This window comes from Halictus rubicundus, chromosome 8 (assembly GCF_050948215.1).
Source record: "Halictus rubicundus isolate RS-2024b chromosome 8, iyHalRubi1_principal, whole genome shotgun sequence".
NCBI classification, from domain to species: Eukaryota; Metazoa; Arthropoda; class Insecta; order Hymenoptera; family Halictidae; genus Halictus; species Halictus rubicundus.
Window position 1 is genome coordinate 3,230,128 of NC_135156.1, and position 18,817 is coordinate 3,248,944.

The 18,817-nt window shown below is 34.6% G+C and overlaps 1 protein-coding gene across 3 annotated transcripts in view; it reads right to left on the minus strand.

Annotated features, from left to right (window-relative positions):
- Positions 1-263: 263 nt before the first annotated feature.
- Positions 264-18,817, minus strand: part of Mekk1 (mitogen-activated protein kinase kinase kinase 4) — a 30,256-nt gene continuing 11,702 nt past the window's right edge. Inside the window, exons 2-18 of one of the 3 annotated variants that reach the window (XM_076792387.1) lie at positions 17,785-17,919; positions 15,853-16,132; positions 15,559-15,750; positions 12,116-12,306; positions 11,084-11,497; positions 10,764-11,012; positions 8,423-8,644; positions 5,069-5,485; positions 3,562-3,669; positions 3,324-3,483; positions 2,811-3,264; positions 2,373-2,738; positions 1,617-1,804; positions 1,384-1,552; positions 1,185-1,307; positions 959-1,110; positions 264-550 (exon numbers count right to left, since the gene is read on the minus strand). In XM_076792387.1, coding sequence (XP_076648502.1) covers positions 365-550; positions 959-1,110; positions 1,185-1,307; positions 1,384-1,552; positions 1,617-1,804; positions 2,373-2,738; positions 2,811-3,264; positions 3,324-3,483; positions 3,562-3,669; positions 5,069-5,485; positions 8,423-8,644; positions 10,764-11,012; positions 11,084-11,497; positions 12,116-12,306; positions 15,559-15,750; positions 15,853-16,132; positions 17,785-17,919 — 4,006 coding nt within the window. In that variant the 3' untranslated portion in view covers positions 264-364. Of the gene's footprint in view, positions 551-958; positions 1,111-1,184; positions 1,308-1,383; positions 1,553-1,616; positions 1,805-2,372; positions 2,739-2,810; positions 3,265-3,323; positions 3,484-3,561; positions 3,670-5,068; positions 5,486-8,422; positions 8,645-10,763; positions 11,013-11,083; positions 11,498-12,115; positions 12,307-15,558; positions 15,751-15,852; positions 16,133-17,349; positions 17,583-17,784; positions 17,920-18,817 lie in introns of those variants that run through there. The other 2 variants (XM_076792389.1, XM_076792388.1) reach the window with 2 other exon arrangements.

An 18,817-nucleotide genomic window follows, 5' to 3' on the forward strand; every position in this document is an offset into this window, starting at 1 on the left:
ATACATTTGTGAATATATTATGAAACTATTTTCTCCTGCAATTGGAATGTTACACTGAAAAATGTCTTTTCTTGCCCTAATACTGAATAACTAATTTTCTACTGCATAGTAAATTTATTTCTTGTAATCAAATAGAAATCTACTTCATGTATAATGTTGACGTAATTCTATTAGAAACTCTAAAGCTATCGAAATAACAAACGTTTAGAAAAGAATTTTCGGAAAAGTAAAAAAATTGGTGGGTGAGAAGTACTTTTTTCATGTTAAACTCATCAACAATATATTTAACCTGATGCAGGTGATAATGATGATACAAGATTCTCCATTCTTTCAAACCGAAAGATTCTACAATCGAACTGACACATTATATTTGATGACGTGGTACCATTAAATCAGCATTTACATCTTCGTATGCTTGGGCAAACGGTAGTGCGAGTAAGGCATTCGCAGTTAATCTTTTCTTTGGATCATGTTGTAAGCACTTGTTCACTAAATCAACCCCTTCAACGGACAGATTTTTTGGTAACGCTGGGGTCTCGCCCATTCCCACCTAAAAAATGTGATGCAATAAATAAAATTATCAGATATACACACGGTTATCCAAATAAAATGTTACAAATTTTTATTATCCCGACAATTAAGAAAAACATTTTAACTTCAAGATTCAATGGATATATGATATATATCGTGATCTTTTTAGCGATGTTCGTTCTAACAAAAAAATACGAATGATAGTGTTTCTCTATTGCCATTCTACTATTAATAAGAAATTTAATAAGTCAAAGAATTAATTTTTGTAATTTAAGTTTTTTAAGCAAAATAATTCAACATTTTTATTACATTAAATCTAAATAATCTTTTGGATTTACAAAAATTTATATGCTATAACTTGTAACAGTTTATGTGAGTCATTCTTGGTACGAAGAATAATATATAATACAGTACAATTATAAGATACCTTAAACATTATTTGGTAATTAGAATCATAATCTGACCATGGCCTCCGTCCACTAGACATTTCTATTATGCAACAACCAACTGACCAAATATCTGCAGCTCTACCATGACCACCAGTTTCTGATTTCATGAATACTTCCGGTGCCATGTAAGCTGTAGAAGTAATGTTACGTTATTTTCACAAGTATTTAATAAGAAATAATGGAAAGAACATCTTATTTATTTACCCTGAGTGCCAACAAAACCTTGCAATTCACCAGGCATAGTGGTGTGCGCTTTAATTTGCACTGCACTACCAAAATCTCCAAGTTTCAAACAATTACCCTCATCCGTTAAAAATATATTTGCAGCTGTATATAAAAAGTACATATTAATATAACTGTATGTAAGGCGGACATTCTATTAACATTTAAAAATAATACTCACTTTTAATATCGCGATGCACTATTCCGTGAGAATGAAGAACTGCTACGGCTGAAAGAAGCTGGTGAGTATATTTTCTAGCTAATGACTCTGGCAAACCTGTCCCGCTACCTGCTATTAAGCTTTCCAAGGTTCCTTCAGCGCAGAATTCCATGAAAATTAACATTTCTTCCTGCGGCAATACATTCTTTATAATTAGTTTTTTAAAAAGAATAAACAATTTTGTATAAACTTACCCGATGAATTTCTAAGCCATAATATCGAACTAAATGTTTCTGCTGAATTCCTTCAAATATTTGCAGTTCTTCGGCAACTCGCCGAATTGCTCTGTGATCTCCTGGTTGCAATTGTACTTCTTTCATAGCTAACAGTTCACCGGTCTGGTTATTAACTACTGTGTACACTTTACCAAATCTTCCTTGACCTGAAAATATTATTTTTTGTTTACTAAAGCAATCATTCTATTGAAATACATGTACACTCATCAAACATAACTATTACTAGAATCAACATTTTCAAAGTTATTGTTACAATTATACGATAAGACCAGCAGAATAAAATAAGAACATAATAAATATTTATTCGAATAATGCTCAACTCTGGTCTCAGGACGGATGGTACAAGCGGGCACGAGGTGATTCTATTTATGAAAATAAATATTAGGGGTACACATAAGTAATGTCGTTTCTACAAATTTATCTTTGATTATACCATTGGATAGGACCTCCAAAGAAAACCTACCCTTTGTGGTAAGTTTCAGATCGGTAACCCTACCACAAGGGTAGTTAACGGGTGACACGGTTTTAATGAATTACTATACCCAACCTGTATAACTTGATAAAATATAGAAATTATAATCTGATGACAACAGCTTTTTGCAAAAACCCATAACTCGAAGCCCCTTCTTTAAAAAGATACAAAACAATCGATTTCTTTTGCATGTCAAAATTAAACGTACAGTAAATAACAACATTAACGCGTTTAAAATTTACCTATTTTAATGCCTCTCTGCCAAGTAAAAGTGACTCGTCTAGCTTTAATACGAACTCTGTCAACAGCTCTTCTATCCGTAACTTGTCCGATAAGTTCGCGACTCCTTAGCCTTTCGTCGATTTCAGAATCTACTTTGTTTATAGCGCGTCCGACTCTTTCTTGTCTTGATACACCGCGACTTGAGGTATTTGAAATCACTGGTACGTTTCCATCCACAACAGTTGGTGAAGTTGCCTTCTTCGAATTTAACGGTGCATCTGGAGACTTAAGAATGTCTCTTGGCTTCTGAGAAAGACTTAAACTCGCTGTCCTACTCCTAGTATGAGAAGGTGATGACGCTCTTGAGCGAGACAATTTTCGTAAGTCTGAAATTAGATAGAGCATATTCAGTTATAGTATTTGAATGATCTAACGATGCCACGAAAATGTGCACCTACTTTCTGTTTCTATATTCGTTGCGGTATTGGGTCTTCCAACAACATGGGATATACAACGATCCATAGATGTCTTCAATTCTTCAAATTCTTCGTCAGTTAAATGTTTAGTATTATGAGGTTCGCATACTGTAATTAAAAATTCCAAGCCTTGGTTCGCCCATCTAGGTCTTAAACCTCTCCCTCTTTCACATCTAGTTCTAACGAATTCCATCCACAAAAGTGCAAAAGTAACTAGTCCTCGTGCTAGTACAGCTTTTTCTCCTATTGTAAATAATTTACAGGTTTCTTTATAATAGTCAAAGCCCATTCGATAAGCCTGGTGAAGTACTTCTCTTATTCTTGATCGCATGGCAGATATATCACATTCAGTTTTTGGTTCTTCTGCTTGTTCAAGATCACGTTCGAAATTTTCAATAACATTTGATATCTGGTGTCGGAGATCCATAACCGTTTCCTATAAACAAATACATAAATTGTGACTTAGCGCAACATTAATCTATTTGAATAATTTACCTTTAAAACTGTTAGGGATTCCTCTAACTTTTTGTTGAAAACAGGCCACTTTTCAATGTCACGCTGCAAGCATCTTGCCAATGTGACACTCTTTACACTCTTCTCTCGAGCTTCGACAAACATCCCTTGCCATTCTCGCCCAACATACATCAACTGAAATCTGAATTATGCATCAACATGAATCTCGCTTATGCACTATTCAAGTCTTTCATGGAAACATAAATTAATCTTTACTTACTTATTTGTCCAGTCTTCGTCGCTCCATTCCTCTGTACTTTCTTTAATCTCTCGAGGTCTCTCATTGAGGAACTCTTTAACTTGTTTAATCATCGTCCTTGCTATTTCACTGTAAACAAAGGTACGATATCTAAAGATATACGTAATAGCAAATAAAAAATTATAAAATGACAAAATATAAAATTGTGAAACTTTAATCATACGATCACAATATCTGAAAATAATATTACAATAAATTAAAATGAGTTACAACTAAAATAATATTACAGTAAATTCCCGTTAAAAGTCAGTGCCAGCTTCGCGGTTGGGAGTCATTGGAACTACCCACACCACCGCAGAGTATACCCCGCTCTCGAGCTTCGCTGTCCGTTTCTACGTGCACTATCCGTCAGTAGTCATAGGTTTATGACTTAGAGACGAATAGTGACTCTTGGATTACCAGCGTTCACTGTGTATTTCAAATGCAACGTTCAACGAGAACCTCAGATTTCGTCTAATTGTCAGCCGTCAGAACCGCGCAACTGACTTATGACGAGAATTCACTGTACATGGTAATTACTTAAATGATAGTTAGTATTTTTCTTGTAAATGATAAAAGCAGGGCTGTGGAGTCAGAGTCGGAGTCGGAGTTGGCAGAAAGTATGCCGAGTTGGTGAGAGTTGGGAATTTTGATTCCCGACTCTGCAACCCTGGATAAACGTACAGAAAATGTGCAAGCAGGAATATTAGTGCTTTCTTTTTGTAAACAATATAATGCTGCATATACCTGTTTTGTTTGCAGTATTTTTTGAGAAGCGAACGCTTTGATTTTAAAAGCGCGTATCAAAACAACTTCCACTATATACAGTACAATATAACCATCAGAAATCATACAAGGTCAAAAATGTAAAAAATATTAGGAATATTTCATTCCTGATTTTCAATGATCCTAGAAGGCATTGTATCACATAAAGTAGAATTTAGAAAAATATTATACACATAAAATATTCAGGGTGTACCGAAAATCATAGTACAACTGGCCGGGTTGTGATTCTATATGCAAAACATTTAGTAACTTTACACTCGATTTTCTCAAAAACAAAATGTTAAATAAGAAAATCTTATTCCTTTTTTTTCGACTTCGCGGTTGCACCACGATTTTCGTTTATATGCAGGAAGTAGAATTGGTTGGTTATGATCAGACGCGTCAGCCGACTCCTATTCAATAGCACGCGTGTTCGCAGCATTTTCAAACTCGACTTTCTTAGAAACAAACCGTCAAACAAAAAATTGTTATTCCCTTTTTTGACTTCTTTTTTTACATATAGAATCATCACCCAACCCTATATATATATAACATTATAATATATAGCATTATGTTGTCTACAAGAAACTACTATTTCCTCTTTTTCCATCTTTTCTGTATTCACAAGAAAAACACTGGCAAGTAAGTACATGGACACCTTGCATGTTTATTAAAAATGATATTGTAGTTGTATCCAAAAATAAAACAAAAAAAAAATAGTTACCAAAACTTGGCACCAGCAATCTCATAACCATCTAATATATTTCCTGCAATGGATTTCACAAAAATCCATTCATCCATTATTAAATTTTTGTGAAAACTATCGTGTTGTACCATATCTACCCATTGTTGTAGATAGTCAAGGTACACTTCAAACACAGCCTTCAAACTTTCATCAAAGTCTTTCACATCCTCTTGGAATAAATATTCATAACTACTATTATCGCCGGCAATTGCTGCACTAGAATGCGCAGCAAATCTGTCACGATGAATGCATGCAATTCTAAGGCCTTCCCTAAGTTCACGCATAAGTTGCCGGACAGACAATGGGCTAGGTTGTTCTGGCTTTTGCTCCAATCTCATTCTCAGGAATTCATGAACAACGTCCAAAGGTACTCGAGACAGAAACACAAAGGCGGCCCTAAAAAAAGCATGATTGTTTTATATTAAATAATAGGATTAACTCATATAGGTTGGTGTACTTAACGCAGGCAACTTGAATAACTTAGCTGCTATTGGTAATAGAAAAAATACATCAGTCCACATTTGCTTGGTAATAATGTGTATAAAATCTCATATCAATAGTTTTTGTAAGTGTAGATGTAGGAGGCATATCAGATTTGATTTTGTATTTTTAAATGAAATGATGCGTTTTCCATCTTATATCCTAAAAGAACTTTAAATAAAACCTGTAGAGTGGCCAATGGTTAAAGATCGTGTAAGGTCATTCAAGGTAAACAATGATGGAAAATAATTTACATTCAATACACCAAAGTGTTTCAATGTTTTTCAGTATGCAAACAAATATAAAATTTGAACTGCACTTACAAGACAACATACCGAACTCAAACACACTGATTTTGATGAAATTTATGTGATAGAGAGTTCTCGAAATAATATTTGATACGTATCTTTTTTATCGGCAACCATACATGTTGAAAGAGTGAAAACTGCCCTCAAAGTTGGGGTTAAAAAGTACATTTTCTTAAATATCTTGAGAATTAGAGGATGCATACAATTTCTTTTCTGAAATCGCGTGCTAAATTACAAATCCAACCATGTAAGAAAGTTTTTGTAAAATCATTTTATAAATAAATTTTGGAATTTATGTAAATAACACTGTCCAACACCAAAATCGTTTTGCAATACCTGTTGGGTGATTCTTATACACTTTGTCATCCTAAAACCAAATCTGAAAGCAGAATTGCAACGTTTCCGAAAAATGTTGGTTTCTGTAAAAATGCCCGATTTTGATACAAAATGACGTGTTACGCAAAAACTAAACACGCGAGAAAGTTCAAATTTGAGTCAAGAGATAGAGGGGACTCTCCTCTACATATTCATATAGTCAATTATATTTTTATGTACTTCCTAATAGTTGTAAATGGTTGTTAAAGTTTGAAAATGTGCCGACGCGGGTGCTTTATACGCTCTATTTTTGTATTTATTTGAAAACCCTTTATCTAGCAGGAATTTACTATATAGGAATGCATTCTACAGAGACTTCTGGTAAAGAAACCATTCACGAAAAGTATTTGGTTCTCTTAATATACGAGAAGGATCAGAAAATGTTAATTGACAGCGTGTGCGCGACGCGTTCGCGCCAGACGGCCATTGCAGCCTTTTCTCGACTCGCCAGGGCCGTCGCTATGCGTAGTCGACGTTGGTACCACTCACGTATGTCTTTGCTTACTATGCTTAATTACATACGTTTTTTTTTTGTCTTTTTGGGTGCCAATCATTACAAAAAATTATAAAAATACGAGTTATATTCACATTTCATTGTGGAAATGCTTAATACAGAAAATTGAATACAAAAACTTACCTATTTCTGATGAAAACAAATTAAAAATGTTTCCGCCTTGCTTGACGCTTGTTTCTGGTATCCCGATTTTCAATAATAAGTGTCCAGCAGTAATCAGCAAGCTTTTCCTTTTCCTTTGTAACGTTTTTCCATTGTTGAAATATCTTGATGAAAGATTAATGCTGGAATTGTATTCCTTGTTTTGATTTTTAAATAATTTCGTTATGAATATAACAAAAACAGTCCGGTAGATTTGTACACCTTTGCGACATTGTATTATGTAAAAGACATAATACAAAGACTTACTTGAGTGGTACCAATGTCGACTACGCATAGCGACTGCCCTGGCGAGTCGAGAAAAGGCTGCAATGGCCGTCTGGCGCGAACGCGTCGCGCACACGCTGTCAATTAATATTTTCTGAACCTTCTCGTATATTAAGAGAACCAAATACTTTTCGTGAATGGTTTCTTTACCAGAAGTCTCTGTAGAATGCATTCCTATATAGTAAATTCCTGCTAGATAAAGGGTTTTCAAATAAATACAAAAATAGAGCGTATAAAGCACCCGCGTCGGCACATTTTCAAACTTTAACAACCATTTACAACTATTAGGAAGTACATAAAAATATAATTGACTATATGAATATGTAGAGGAGAGTCCCCTCTATCTCTTGACTCAAATTTGAACTTTCTCGCGTGTTTAGTTTTTGCGTAACACGTCATTTTGTATCAAAATCGGACATTTTTACAGAAACCAACATTTTTCGGAAACGTTGCAATTCTGCTTTCAGATTTGGTTTTAGGATGACAAAGTGTATAAGAATCACCCAACAGGTATTGCAAAACTCGAAAAAAGTTTGATTTTGTTGAACAGTGTAATTAGATAAAGAACTAAAATAACTAGAGAAGTTATTAGCGAAATAACTTCTACAACATGCTATACAATTTTGTATAGATATTACCAAGATATTACGAGATCTTTGATTTTATAAAATAAGAATCTTGTATTCCAGAGTAAATTTCAGATTTTAGTAAACTGTTATTTTTTCTACGAAGTAGTTTGAACCAATGTTATACTGTACGTTTAAAAATATTGGGCGAATTAGCTCATTTGTACTCAAGTCAAATAAACCCAAAAAACAAAAACGTAAATCATATTACAGCCTAAATGAGACACCTAATGTCAGGTGTACAAACACTCCAGGTATAACACATCGGAAACCCACAATTTATTTCAAGACAACCCAACATGAAGGGTTTCAAGAACGATATGTATTGCTAGTGAGAAAAGCATACGTGGGAGTATCTAATCAGTTTCTCAGAGTAAATCATTTTGCATCGCGATGGGTTTTCAACGAAAGTGAATAATATGTGAAAGGAAATAGGAAAACGTATAATCCATTTAAAAAAAAAGATATCTTCCTTACTTCACATCTCCTATTATCTCAAGTTTGATTGCATATATATTTTTCTTTAATGCCAACAAAAAGAATTATTCAATCCTGCTTTAAGAATTTCGCCTTCTATAAGGAATACATTACTCTATTTTTCTACCTATACGACGGAAGATTCAATTCTTTAGCCACAGGACTCCATACTCCGTATCTACGCAACTGCTTATCGCCTTCGTACTCCTCATTTAAATTACTCGACTCACTTATATCACATTTTTCTAATGTCAGTCTTGCCTTTCTCAAAATAGATGTATGTAATCTCTCAAGAAAATTCAGACTTTTTCCAAGGCCTCTGGTTTTCAATACATCTTCAATATATTTCCTGTAGGATAAACAACGGCGATTACGAATTGGTATGTGAAGCAGGGACTTAAAACCGGCAGGATTTCGATGCCAGCATTATGTCAGCAAAGCTATACCGAAACCGATGTCGCACCGAAATGCCTGAATACCGAAACCGATATACAGGGTAATGAAAAAAAGAACCGATACTTCTAGGCGTTATAGTAATCACCGTAAGCAGTAAAATATATCGAATTAACACAGATCCTAAAAGCAATGCTTTCCCTGTAAAATCAACATTTGTTATTCATTACTGTACCATGTCATAACTGGTTCTTTTCGCAACACATTGAATATATATGTTACGGGCAATGTGTATAATATGGGCATTCTGCAAAATGGCCGGGCATTGTATAGAATGCCTGCTCGACAAGATATTATACAGAATTCCCGTAACAAGTTTCGGTCAATCTATAAAATGTCCGGTCATTATACAGAATGTCTAGAGGGTGGTGGTCAATGTATTGAATCGCTCTGACAAGAAAATTAAAAAATGTGTTTTTTATTTAGACAATAAATTCCTTAGTCAAAATCAACATAAAGTCATTATAATCATAGTTAATCATAAGAATCAAAAGATCCGTCAGGTTCGCATGTTGTAGTATACGCAGGAAGTAAAATTGGTTGGTCTTGGATTTTCGTATGCATGGCCTAACGGCCGGCCCTCTCCATCCCCGCCACGACCTAACACCAACTCACTATCATTTTTTTTTTTTGACCTACGACCAACCAATTTTACTTCTTGTGTACACTACAGCACACGAACCTGACGGATCTTTTGATTCTTATGATTAACTATGATTATAATGATTGTATGTTTATTTTGACTAAGGAATTGATTGTCTGAATAAAAAACACATTTTTTCATAGAAAATTTAAGTTCAATAATTAAAAGATTAGGCCTAGTGCCAGATGTGCAAAATATAAAGGAATTTTTTTAGACTACATCTGCTAGCCTTATGAGGACTAAGTTTAGGTCGTAATAGTTTCTACTAAGTTTAGGTCGTAACAGGCAGAGTGCAAACGATAATAAATAATGATAAAAGAATGTCAACTATGGATTCAAAATCCTGGTCATTTGGCAGAATGCCCACGACTAAAGATTTGTACTACGACACATGTTTACAACCTTGTATTTGCATGTACCTCTTGTGTTTACAACCTTGAACTAATACTTCCAATTTCTACGTGTCGGAAACGAAATAATATGTTCATGATATGGAACGCTAATAAACAATAAAAGTTGATTTTACAGAGAAAAGATTGCTTTTAGGACCTATGTTAATTAGACATTTTTTACTCCCCTCGGTGGGTACTATAAGGCCTAAGTATCGGACCAATTTTATTACCCTTATTACCGAAAACCGGAATAAATACCGATATTTTTAGGTTCTGTGGTAAATGCCACGAAGTTCACCACAGTCCTCTTACCAGAAGAAAAATTGCCGTATATGGTAATGTCATTGGAACAGCGGTTTACAATTGTTTTTTAACGCGAACGAGAAGTTTGGAGCAGCACACTGTTCGATCCAGTAGATTAATGTTAAAAATTCAAAATATAAGATCTAAACAAAATTTGGAATCACGAAATATTAATGGCGAAATATAGTTTTTAAAACTACCTACAGTTTTTGTTACCAATGCATTTTTTCAATCACGTGCTATTGGCAGATAATTTGTTACTTTAATCTGATTTTGATAAGTTAAATTCAGTACCACAGAACCTTTAAACCGAGTAAACAATTTTATGAAATTTAAAGACACTTCTGGAAAAGTATCAGAGAGTACCTTCCTTATTTTATGTATACTAGTTTTTAAAAATCACTCGCGTTCACCTGCAATCCCTACAAAATCCCTACATATTAGTTTCGGTATTATAGCAATATTAATATCATGCATATAGGTTTCAAAACTTTGTCTCAAAATATAGGTAAACATACCGGTATTTACATATAGCGATGTGATGTCATGCCGGTATTTCGGTATTTCGGTTTCTGTGATGGTTTTAAAGTATAACCGAAAAATTCCGGTATTTTACATTTCGGTGTAAATCCCTGACGTGAGGGCACAAATTTTTCAAGTTGTATATCAAATTTTACCTATAAGCTTGACGATCGAATTCGACTAAATAGAAATCAAATCTATCAGCCTTTTCATCCTCAGTACAAGTAAAAGAGGATTCAGGAGTGGAAGGCCAAGATTGTCCGACAGAGGATACTCCAGTCGAGGAATTATTACTGCTGTTACTGTCGGAGGGACTAGAATTTTCTTCTTGCTGATTGGATACCTCAAACCTGACCATAGTTTGTCGATGTTCTGAAGAGTCCACGGTATCCGAACATCTTGAACTGAATAAAGAAATTAGGTGTGTCAAATTTGTTTATTACGCATAACAGTTAGTATATTTCTATTTTGTTACCTAATCCCAGAATCCACAGTGTCGTCAAGTTTCTTCTTTGTATGTGACATCATTAATAATTTTCCCAATATTTGTAACTTAAGACGATGGTGTTTAGTCATATTGTACCAAAGACACATTGCTTTCACTCTCCCAGTGAATTCTGAACTTTTGTACAAGGGGTATTGTGTACCCAAAGCTTGAGAAGAAGGATAAAGAGCTTCAGCTGCATCCAATCTAGTTAATAACCCTTCTATTTGTTGTAAAGCTTCTCCTTGTGCTTTGGCACAGGCTCTACAATACATTGAAAGACATCCTGGACAGGTACCTAATTCTATGCTTGGACTAGACCCAGGATTTATTACTTGATTCGTAGGCCTGCGGATGTTGAGCCAAGGTCCAGAATTATCTTTTATATTAACAAGGGGGTTGTATCTGAAAAGAAGTGAATATTATTAATAAAATTTTACGTTCAAGAACTCGTTTATCAACTTTAAGTAAACATTTCTTATTAGACCAAACTACGAAATTTACAAATACGCATTTTTATTATCATACAATTCAATACTGCGTTGGCGACATTAAAGTAAACTCAGTTATAGGACAAAAGTGCTTTTTCTGGAAAAATCATGTCAACATAATGGTATAAAACTCCTTATTAAATATGTCAATGAAACATTAACAGTGTTCAAGAATACTTTGACTTTGAATTTATGTAATAATCAAACTTGTCCTAAACCTAGTGTTGCTACGGTTACATGTTACTACACTGTATAATTTTACTCTAGCTTATTAGTACCTATATGATTTTATTTTGTACACATAACATTCTATCTTTTGAATATTTAAAATTATTCAAATAATTTTTAGAAAAGAACTGTAAATATGAAATCTTAACGTATGAATGCTTCATTAACTATCAACTTGCTTGTACATGATCTTGAAGTTAAACCATATCTTTCAACATACGCATGAAGTATCGTTTGGATAATTTTTATCCCGTACAAGTATATTAAAATTATATAATGAAAGTTAATCGAAAATAAGGTTTACCTATATTCCATTATTTCTTTAAGTAATCCTTCTACAGATTCGCGTTGTCTACATAAGTACTCGTCTTGAGCCATTGGACTGCGGTCAGCATGATGAGCTTGTAATTCCAGCCAAATTAAATCCTTCAACTCATTTTGCCACCTAGATTCTTCGTGACTCATTTGACGACGACAATTACGCTCTGTGCTTCCCTAAAAAATATTTACTATCAATGTTAGACCTAAGAGTACTATGTATACAAACTTATTTACGACATTAACTTAGTAAATTATCGCGATTATAAAGAAATTATATCATGTGCCTATTAATTATAAATTTCAAGTATTAATTATAAATTTTAACATTCCAAATGTTAGAAATATCGGATATAATTAGAAGTTCGAAGATCGAATAGTTGTAATTTTATTTACGGTCTTAAATAAGTTTATTGAAAATTGTAACACGCTAACAATGACGATATTATAAAATTTATGTTAATTATATACATTGGAGACAACCTCATCGATTTCAACAATTCGGAACACGTTATAAAGGTCAACGTCTTAAGTAACTTCTCTTATTTCGATTGAAAAATATGATCGTGAAAAATTTATAAATAATTTTGTAATAATTCGAATTTGATGTACATGGCCCGCTTTATAGAGAATGGAATTCCAAATTTACAGGTAAAATTCTCAGCAAAAATATTTAACCGTTCATGAGTTATGGCTGTTACGAGCCAGGGCTGAGAGCAACGCGAGAGGCCGGCGAGGGGTTGTTACCCCAGGAATATGGTTTCAATTTGTTAGTTAGGTACGCGGACGCACCGAATGCGAAATCGGGGAGCCGCTAGGATAGTTGACGTCGAGGACGCACCTGATGTGAAATCAGGGAACCTCTGGGAGGTTGGAGTCAAACGTAGACGCACCCGATGCGAAACCGAGGAGCTACTAGGAGGATGAAACTTCGCGAACGCACCCAATGCGAAATCGGGGAGTCACTAGGTTGGACACGCGGCGAACCCGATTTGAAAGGAAGGTGGAAAACTCACAGACGCACCTGATGCAAAATCAGGGAGCTGCTAGGATACGGAAGAACCCAATGCGAAATCGGGGATCCGCTAGGATGGTATAGTTTTCGTGGAAGCACCCAATGCGGAACCGGGGAGCCACTAGGTGGGAGAAATCTTCGTTGATTTGAATTTAAGATTAATAAGCCTCGTAACTTATATAATTTAATTGATACAATCCGAGCGGTAAGATTGTATCATGTGGGAACGTTCAATTATTAGATTAGGATATTGGGCAATAATTAAGGGTTGTAGATTACGCGAGTTAACAAACAAGACAAATATATTCTGATTTAAGATAATTACAAATGTTGTTGTTTGTGTCGCGAGTGAATGTACAATTTGAGGATTTGTTACCTATGATGCACGGTGTTGGCAATGCGGGGTTAGATAGCGATTGTTTAATGCCAAATAGAATATATACCGAACTAACGGAATCTATAAGGTTACGAATTGATTCGAAAGGGACTTTAACCCGATCTCACTAGACTTGACGCGACGTGACTGCACGAGTACTGAACCGCGTCTGAATCTTGACTAAACCGCTTCTCAACTGAACCAAAGAGGATGAAAACGAATGGGTTTATATACCTTGAAAATGAAAGGGGTACTCTGTCTAAGATTTGATGTCGCGTAGGGTCACAGTCACATTTTTTGTCACTTCTAATGATAAGCAGGCCTCAGTTAGATTTTCGTTGAAAGGGGTTAATGAAGGTTATCCGGGCTATTTCCTATCAGAATATTGATTAACGGATGCCAGAAGGGAGTGTCTAGAGATTTTGATATAAAGAAGGCATACAGTATCTTTCGTTAATAAAAGGGGCCTGTTGGGACGCTTTTCGTTCTCAGAAAAGAGATTAGAAATTCTAATTGAAATAAACGTGGAGAACGTCTCCATACGTAACATGGCATACACTGTCAATAAAAATACAGTTTCGAGATATGTAAACGACTTTAAAATTGATAACTTTGATGGATGATGATTACTATAGCCTGTAACTTAGTTACACTCAAGATTAATACAAAAAGTAACAGTTCACAAAACGTTATACTTTATTATTCTAGAAATCTATTTTTAGAAATTTCACTAATACTCTTGTCCCCTTAAGAAGTATCAAACAATTGTTCTTGGCTTATCAAGGCTCATAGAAACTCAAGATATTCGATTGTATATATTTTTATCTTTTTTACTACTTCAAAAGTATATTGTGCTATTATAAATTCATGAAGGTCGCCTATAACTACAGAAAGACAACATTTCACACCATTCAATCATTAAATTTTGATATAATGTCGTTTTTATTATTTCATTCTTCACTTACAGTGTTATTAATGAGCCAAAAGTATTGTTTATTCTTGCAATATTTTTTTGGAGGCCTGCCAAACAGTTGCCAAAAAATTTGAATTCTGTAATCTTTCTGTAGCTATGTAGTGATTCATATAAACAACATATTAAAAAATTCCTCAAACCAAATATTTAAAATCAGTACAATACACTCGTACTTCGATTTACGCGGTAGAGAATCAGGTAAAACAGACCATCAATATGAAAAAAATACATTAAAAAACATGGTATAAGTTATAAAAAAAAAAGCATATTTCATATACTGCAAAATAATAGAATTACCTAAATGAGACCGCATAATTGAAACCGTGTATAAAGAATTCGTGTAAATCGAAAATAATTTATATAATTGGAATACATAAAGCAGGAAGCTTTAAAGCTAGAAGCCTCTAGTTTCATAACGCATCGTTTCTGTTTATTCTAAGATTTTTTATGATCCACCAAGCGGGAAAATGTTATACATTCAAACATCTGTGAAGACTTTGAAAAATTTTTTCGTGACTGAAACCCCCATACATTTAAACACTGAAGCTTCTCCCTTACATTACGTTAAAAATTAATATCCAATTTATTTTAGTCGTCTTATCGAGCTCTTTCAGGGGTTGACGCGACTGAATTTGTTCCTTATTTTTGTTTTATGAAACAGTGAAAAAAATCATACATCAATTTTTAAGAAGTGTTTGTAAAGAGGAGACTTCAATCTTCAAATCTATGGCAATTTCATTTATTACAAAAATGTTTGAAAATGTTTGGAGGCGTTTGAATTTGCGAAACTTTTAAAAAAAAATGGGTCTTCAGTTTCTTACCTGCTATATCGTGTAAAAATATCTTGGAGGAGAATGAACACTAGGTTACGAAAGTAGAGACTTTAAGCATTAAGATGAATCCAGGTCATACTATTTGTTTTCGCGAACTTATCATAATTTAAATATCAACAATTTTCCAAGAATCGGAAATGTAGTGTTTAAATAGATTTTAAATCCACTGTGGCTCTAATACAGTTCTTGCAAACATCAGTGCCTTGTTTTTTAAAACAAACTGTACACGTACCAACTTGATGAGCATGGAAAATGTATCGTGAAATATTTCTCGTTTTTTAAAGCTCGACGTCTTTGGCGATTGCGTGACCGATCCCGTATTGTCTGGGATTATAATCTGCTCATTAACTTCATGCTGAACTTTCTTCTCTTCGATATCAACGGGCTTCGACCGCAGACACCTGAATCTATTGCTAGTTTCGATCTGTAAACACTTTCAATTAGTTCTTGCTTGAACAGCGGCCAAAGAAATGTTCAGAATTCAAAATAATACACGATGTTTTTGTGACGCTCGTCACGCCGATACCTTTATGTGATTCGGTGTAGACGGTTGGTAATGCTCCGATTTCTCTGCATAATTGTAAGCCGCCTCCATATCCAGCTTCAAGTCTCTTTCGTTGCCGCGCAGCAATTTTAAACTTCTCTTGCATTTCCGGTTTCCCTCTTTCGTTGCGTCAAGATTCACCTCATCTTCGTAGTCCCGGTCCGCTTTGTCGCACATCTCATTAAAAATGATGTTGTCCAAAGTATTCCTTCTGCGAATCGTTACCTTACATGGTGTGTCTTTTTCTACCGATTTGATATCCCTACAAATAAACAAAGATACGATATTAATTCATCTATGTATAAGCCAACAAATAATGGAAAGGAACCTTCATATATCGAGAATACTGCAATTAGTGGATTGCGGATTTTATGCATTGAGTAGGTGACATTTAAAATAGTGGGATAATAGGAAGAATTCAGGGATGTCAATATAATATTTTCCATCTATTAAATTATAAAAAAAAAAGAATCGATGGAGTCAATTTTTATTTTGCATAAAGATCCGCAGTCTAGTAATCTGCAATTTATGAGCTGAGTATAAATCTTATGATTGAATTAACTTTTAATTAGATTTCAATCAGCCCGAGTAATGTTTTGATTCTATTTAAATTAATATCCATATCTGATAATGTTGTATCGATTTTATTTTCATAGAACAATCTTCTAGCTGACAATGAGATGATATGGAGTACAATATTCATTAGATGCGCAATACGTTGTGCACAATCTGGTCTGTGTTGAGTTTGGGCAGTTCGGAGGTGGTATGGATGACGCCCATGTTAGATGACAGATACGTTCGATTAGATATCGGACATGTCCGTATTAAATATCATTTATGTCTACTACATGCGTATGATTCTGTCTGGCTTAAGTGTCGATTTAAGTTATTATAGTCCATTTATTATTTGCAAACGACGCGAATAATTATATTTCAATCTTATCTCAGTTCACGAGAAATTTTCAAATTTAATTGTTATCTTTCTGTCGTGTTGATTTTTATCATTGCGTCGATTTGGCATTAGAGGACTAATTAAGTTGAAAAAAACGAGCGCAGATAAAGATTAAGACTGAACTAAATCTAAGTTGTGTCAAGATTAAATTCGTATTACATCTATGTCAGATACCAGTCAGGTTCGCATTAAGTTTGTTACGACCTGTAGCTTATCATTGTTACACCTCGTCTTTCTCGCGAACCATGCGCGATCAACACAATAAACATCTATAAAAATAACTATTTATGAAAGACGTGAAAAACTGAATGACCAAAGGTGACCTTGAACGCTTTCAAAGATGACAGAAAACGTAATCCCGCCGTACCAGCTGCTCAAGCTAAAAATAATTTCCCTAAGTCGAGTGACTTTAGAAATAATCGAGCCTGTCATTCACCTTGTCCTTTCTCGATCACGAGAATTTACTCGTAATTACATTTGCACGTAGGTCAACCGTCGGTGACAGTTCACCGTACCTCGATACTCACATTTGCACAAATTTGATGGGACACTCGGTTAAACGCGAAATTACGAGCGAAAGTCGCAGTTTCAAAACATTGAGATCTCGCAACACCTTGAATTTGCATTGGCCATTAGTGGAAGCGCAGTTGCCGCAAGATGTTTGAATAAGAATACACTCAAAGCAGAAAACTGTGCTAGAACCATTAGCAGGCGAAAGCAAGCAAACATCGATGCTACTTATCGACTCGTCGATTTATTCTTAGGAGTAGAACTCTGTAGCGGATACAGACCTGAAAGTAACTCTCCATTGATTTATTATCCAATGGCTAGCTGCCGCTTCTAGAGTCAAGAGCAAAACTCGACGACGTCTACTTTGAAACGGACATGTGTATGAAGAACCGTGAAAGATCTACTCTAGGCGGATACGATTATGTTACGTGCACGTAGCACGATTAACTTACCCTCCATTAAGTTTCTGTTTCATGTATCTCTTCTTACGACTCAGTCGAGTCCTCGGAGGTGTCTGTCCGTAAATATCACACATTGCTTGAATCGACTCGTCGAATTCGCTGGTTGGACTGCTCGATCCTTTTTTGCTGCAAAAGCACAAACCGCCCGAGCGTAAATAGAATTTTTTTAATCCCGAAACTAAAAATACTTTCTCGGCGAATTCGAACGTTACGCAATCGATCGCCAGAGTGACATCTCGAAAAGAAATAAGAAGACTATTATTGAAATGACAAGGATTGATGAGTTAGAACTGATCGATGCTGCTGGGATAAAAAAATTATCTTCAACGATAATTTCAACGATACCGTCAACTGCTAGAGAATTCCTTCGGAAGGCAGTCTCAATCTTTTAAACAAAAGAACTGTGTGAATCAAAGTGTGAAAAGGTGCGAAAGGTGCGAATTTGTTTAACTCAATTGAAAAGCGAAGTATTGTCATTTTACCAAAGGGTTAGGCGGATAAGGGGGTTAAGTGTGCCTCCAAGCCAAATTGATCTTTTGATGGGCCTCACACATTCTAATCTTTTGATTGTAACAGTGTTCAATATTGCATAATATACATGCTATATAAACCTTACATGGTGTAAAGTAATAAATAAATATTGCATAATATACCTACAGAGAAGTAAAGAAATATCGGGGAAAAATCGATTTTTATTTTATTAACTATGATGCACATCGTAAAAAAATCTGAAAAAATGAAAAACACTACTTTCAACAATAGTTCACTACTAAATTTATATAAAACTTGTACCTCTGAAAGTTCTACGAGAAATATGCATTCTTTTGGATTTTTGGAGATTTTGAATTTTTTTTTAAACACATTTGCCTAATTCGAAAGTCCGAAAAAATACACGATAATTGCCATAATAAGACACAATTACCATAATAATAATAAACCTAGTCATCTGATAACTACAGATGTGATAACATCAGATAACTTCAGAAGTTCCTGGAATTTTTTAAAAATTGATTTTGCAGTAACA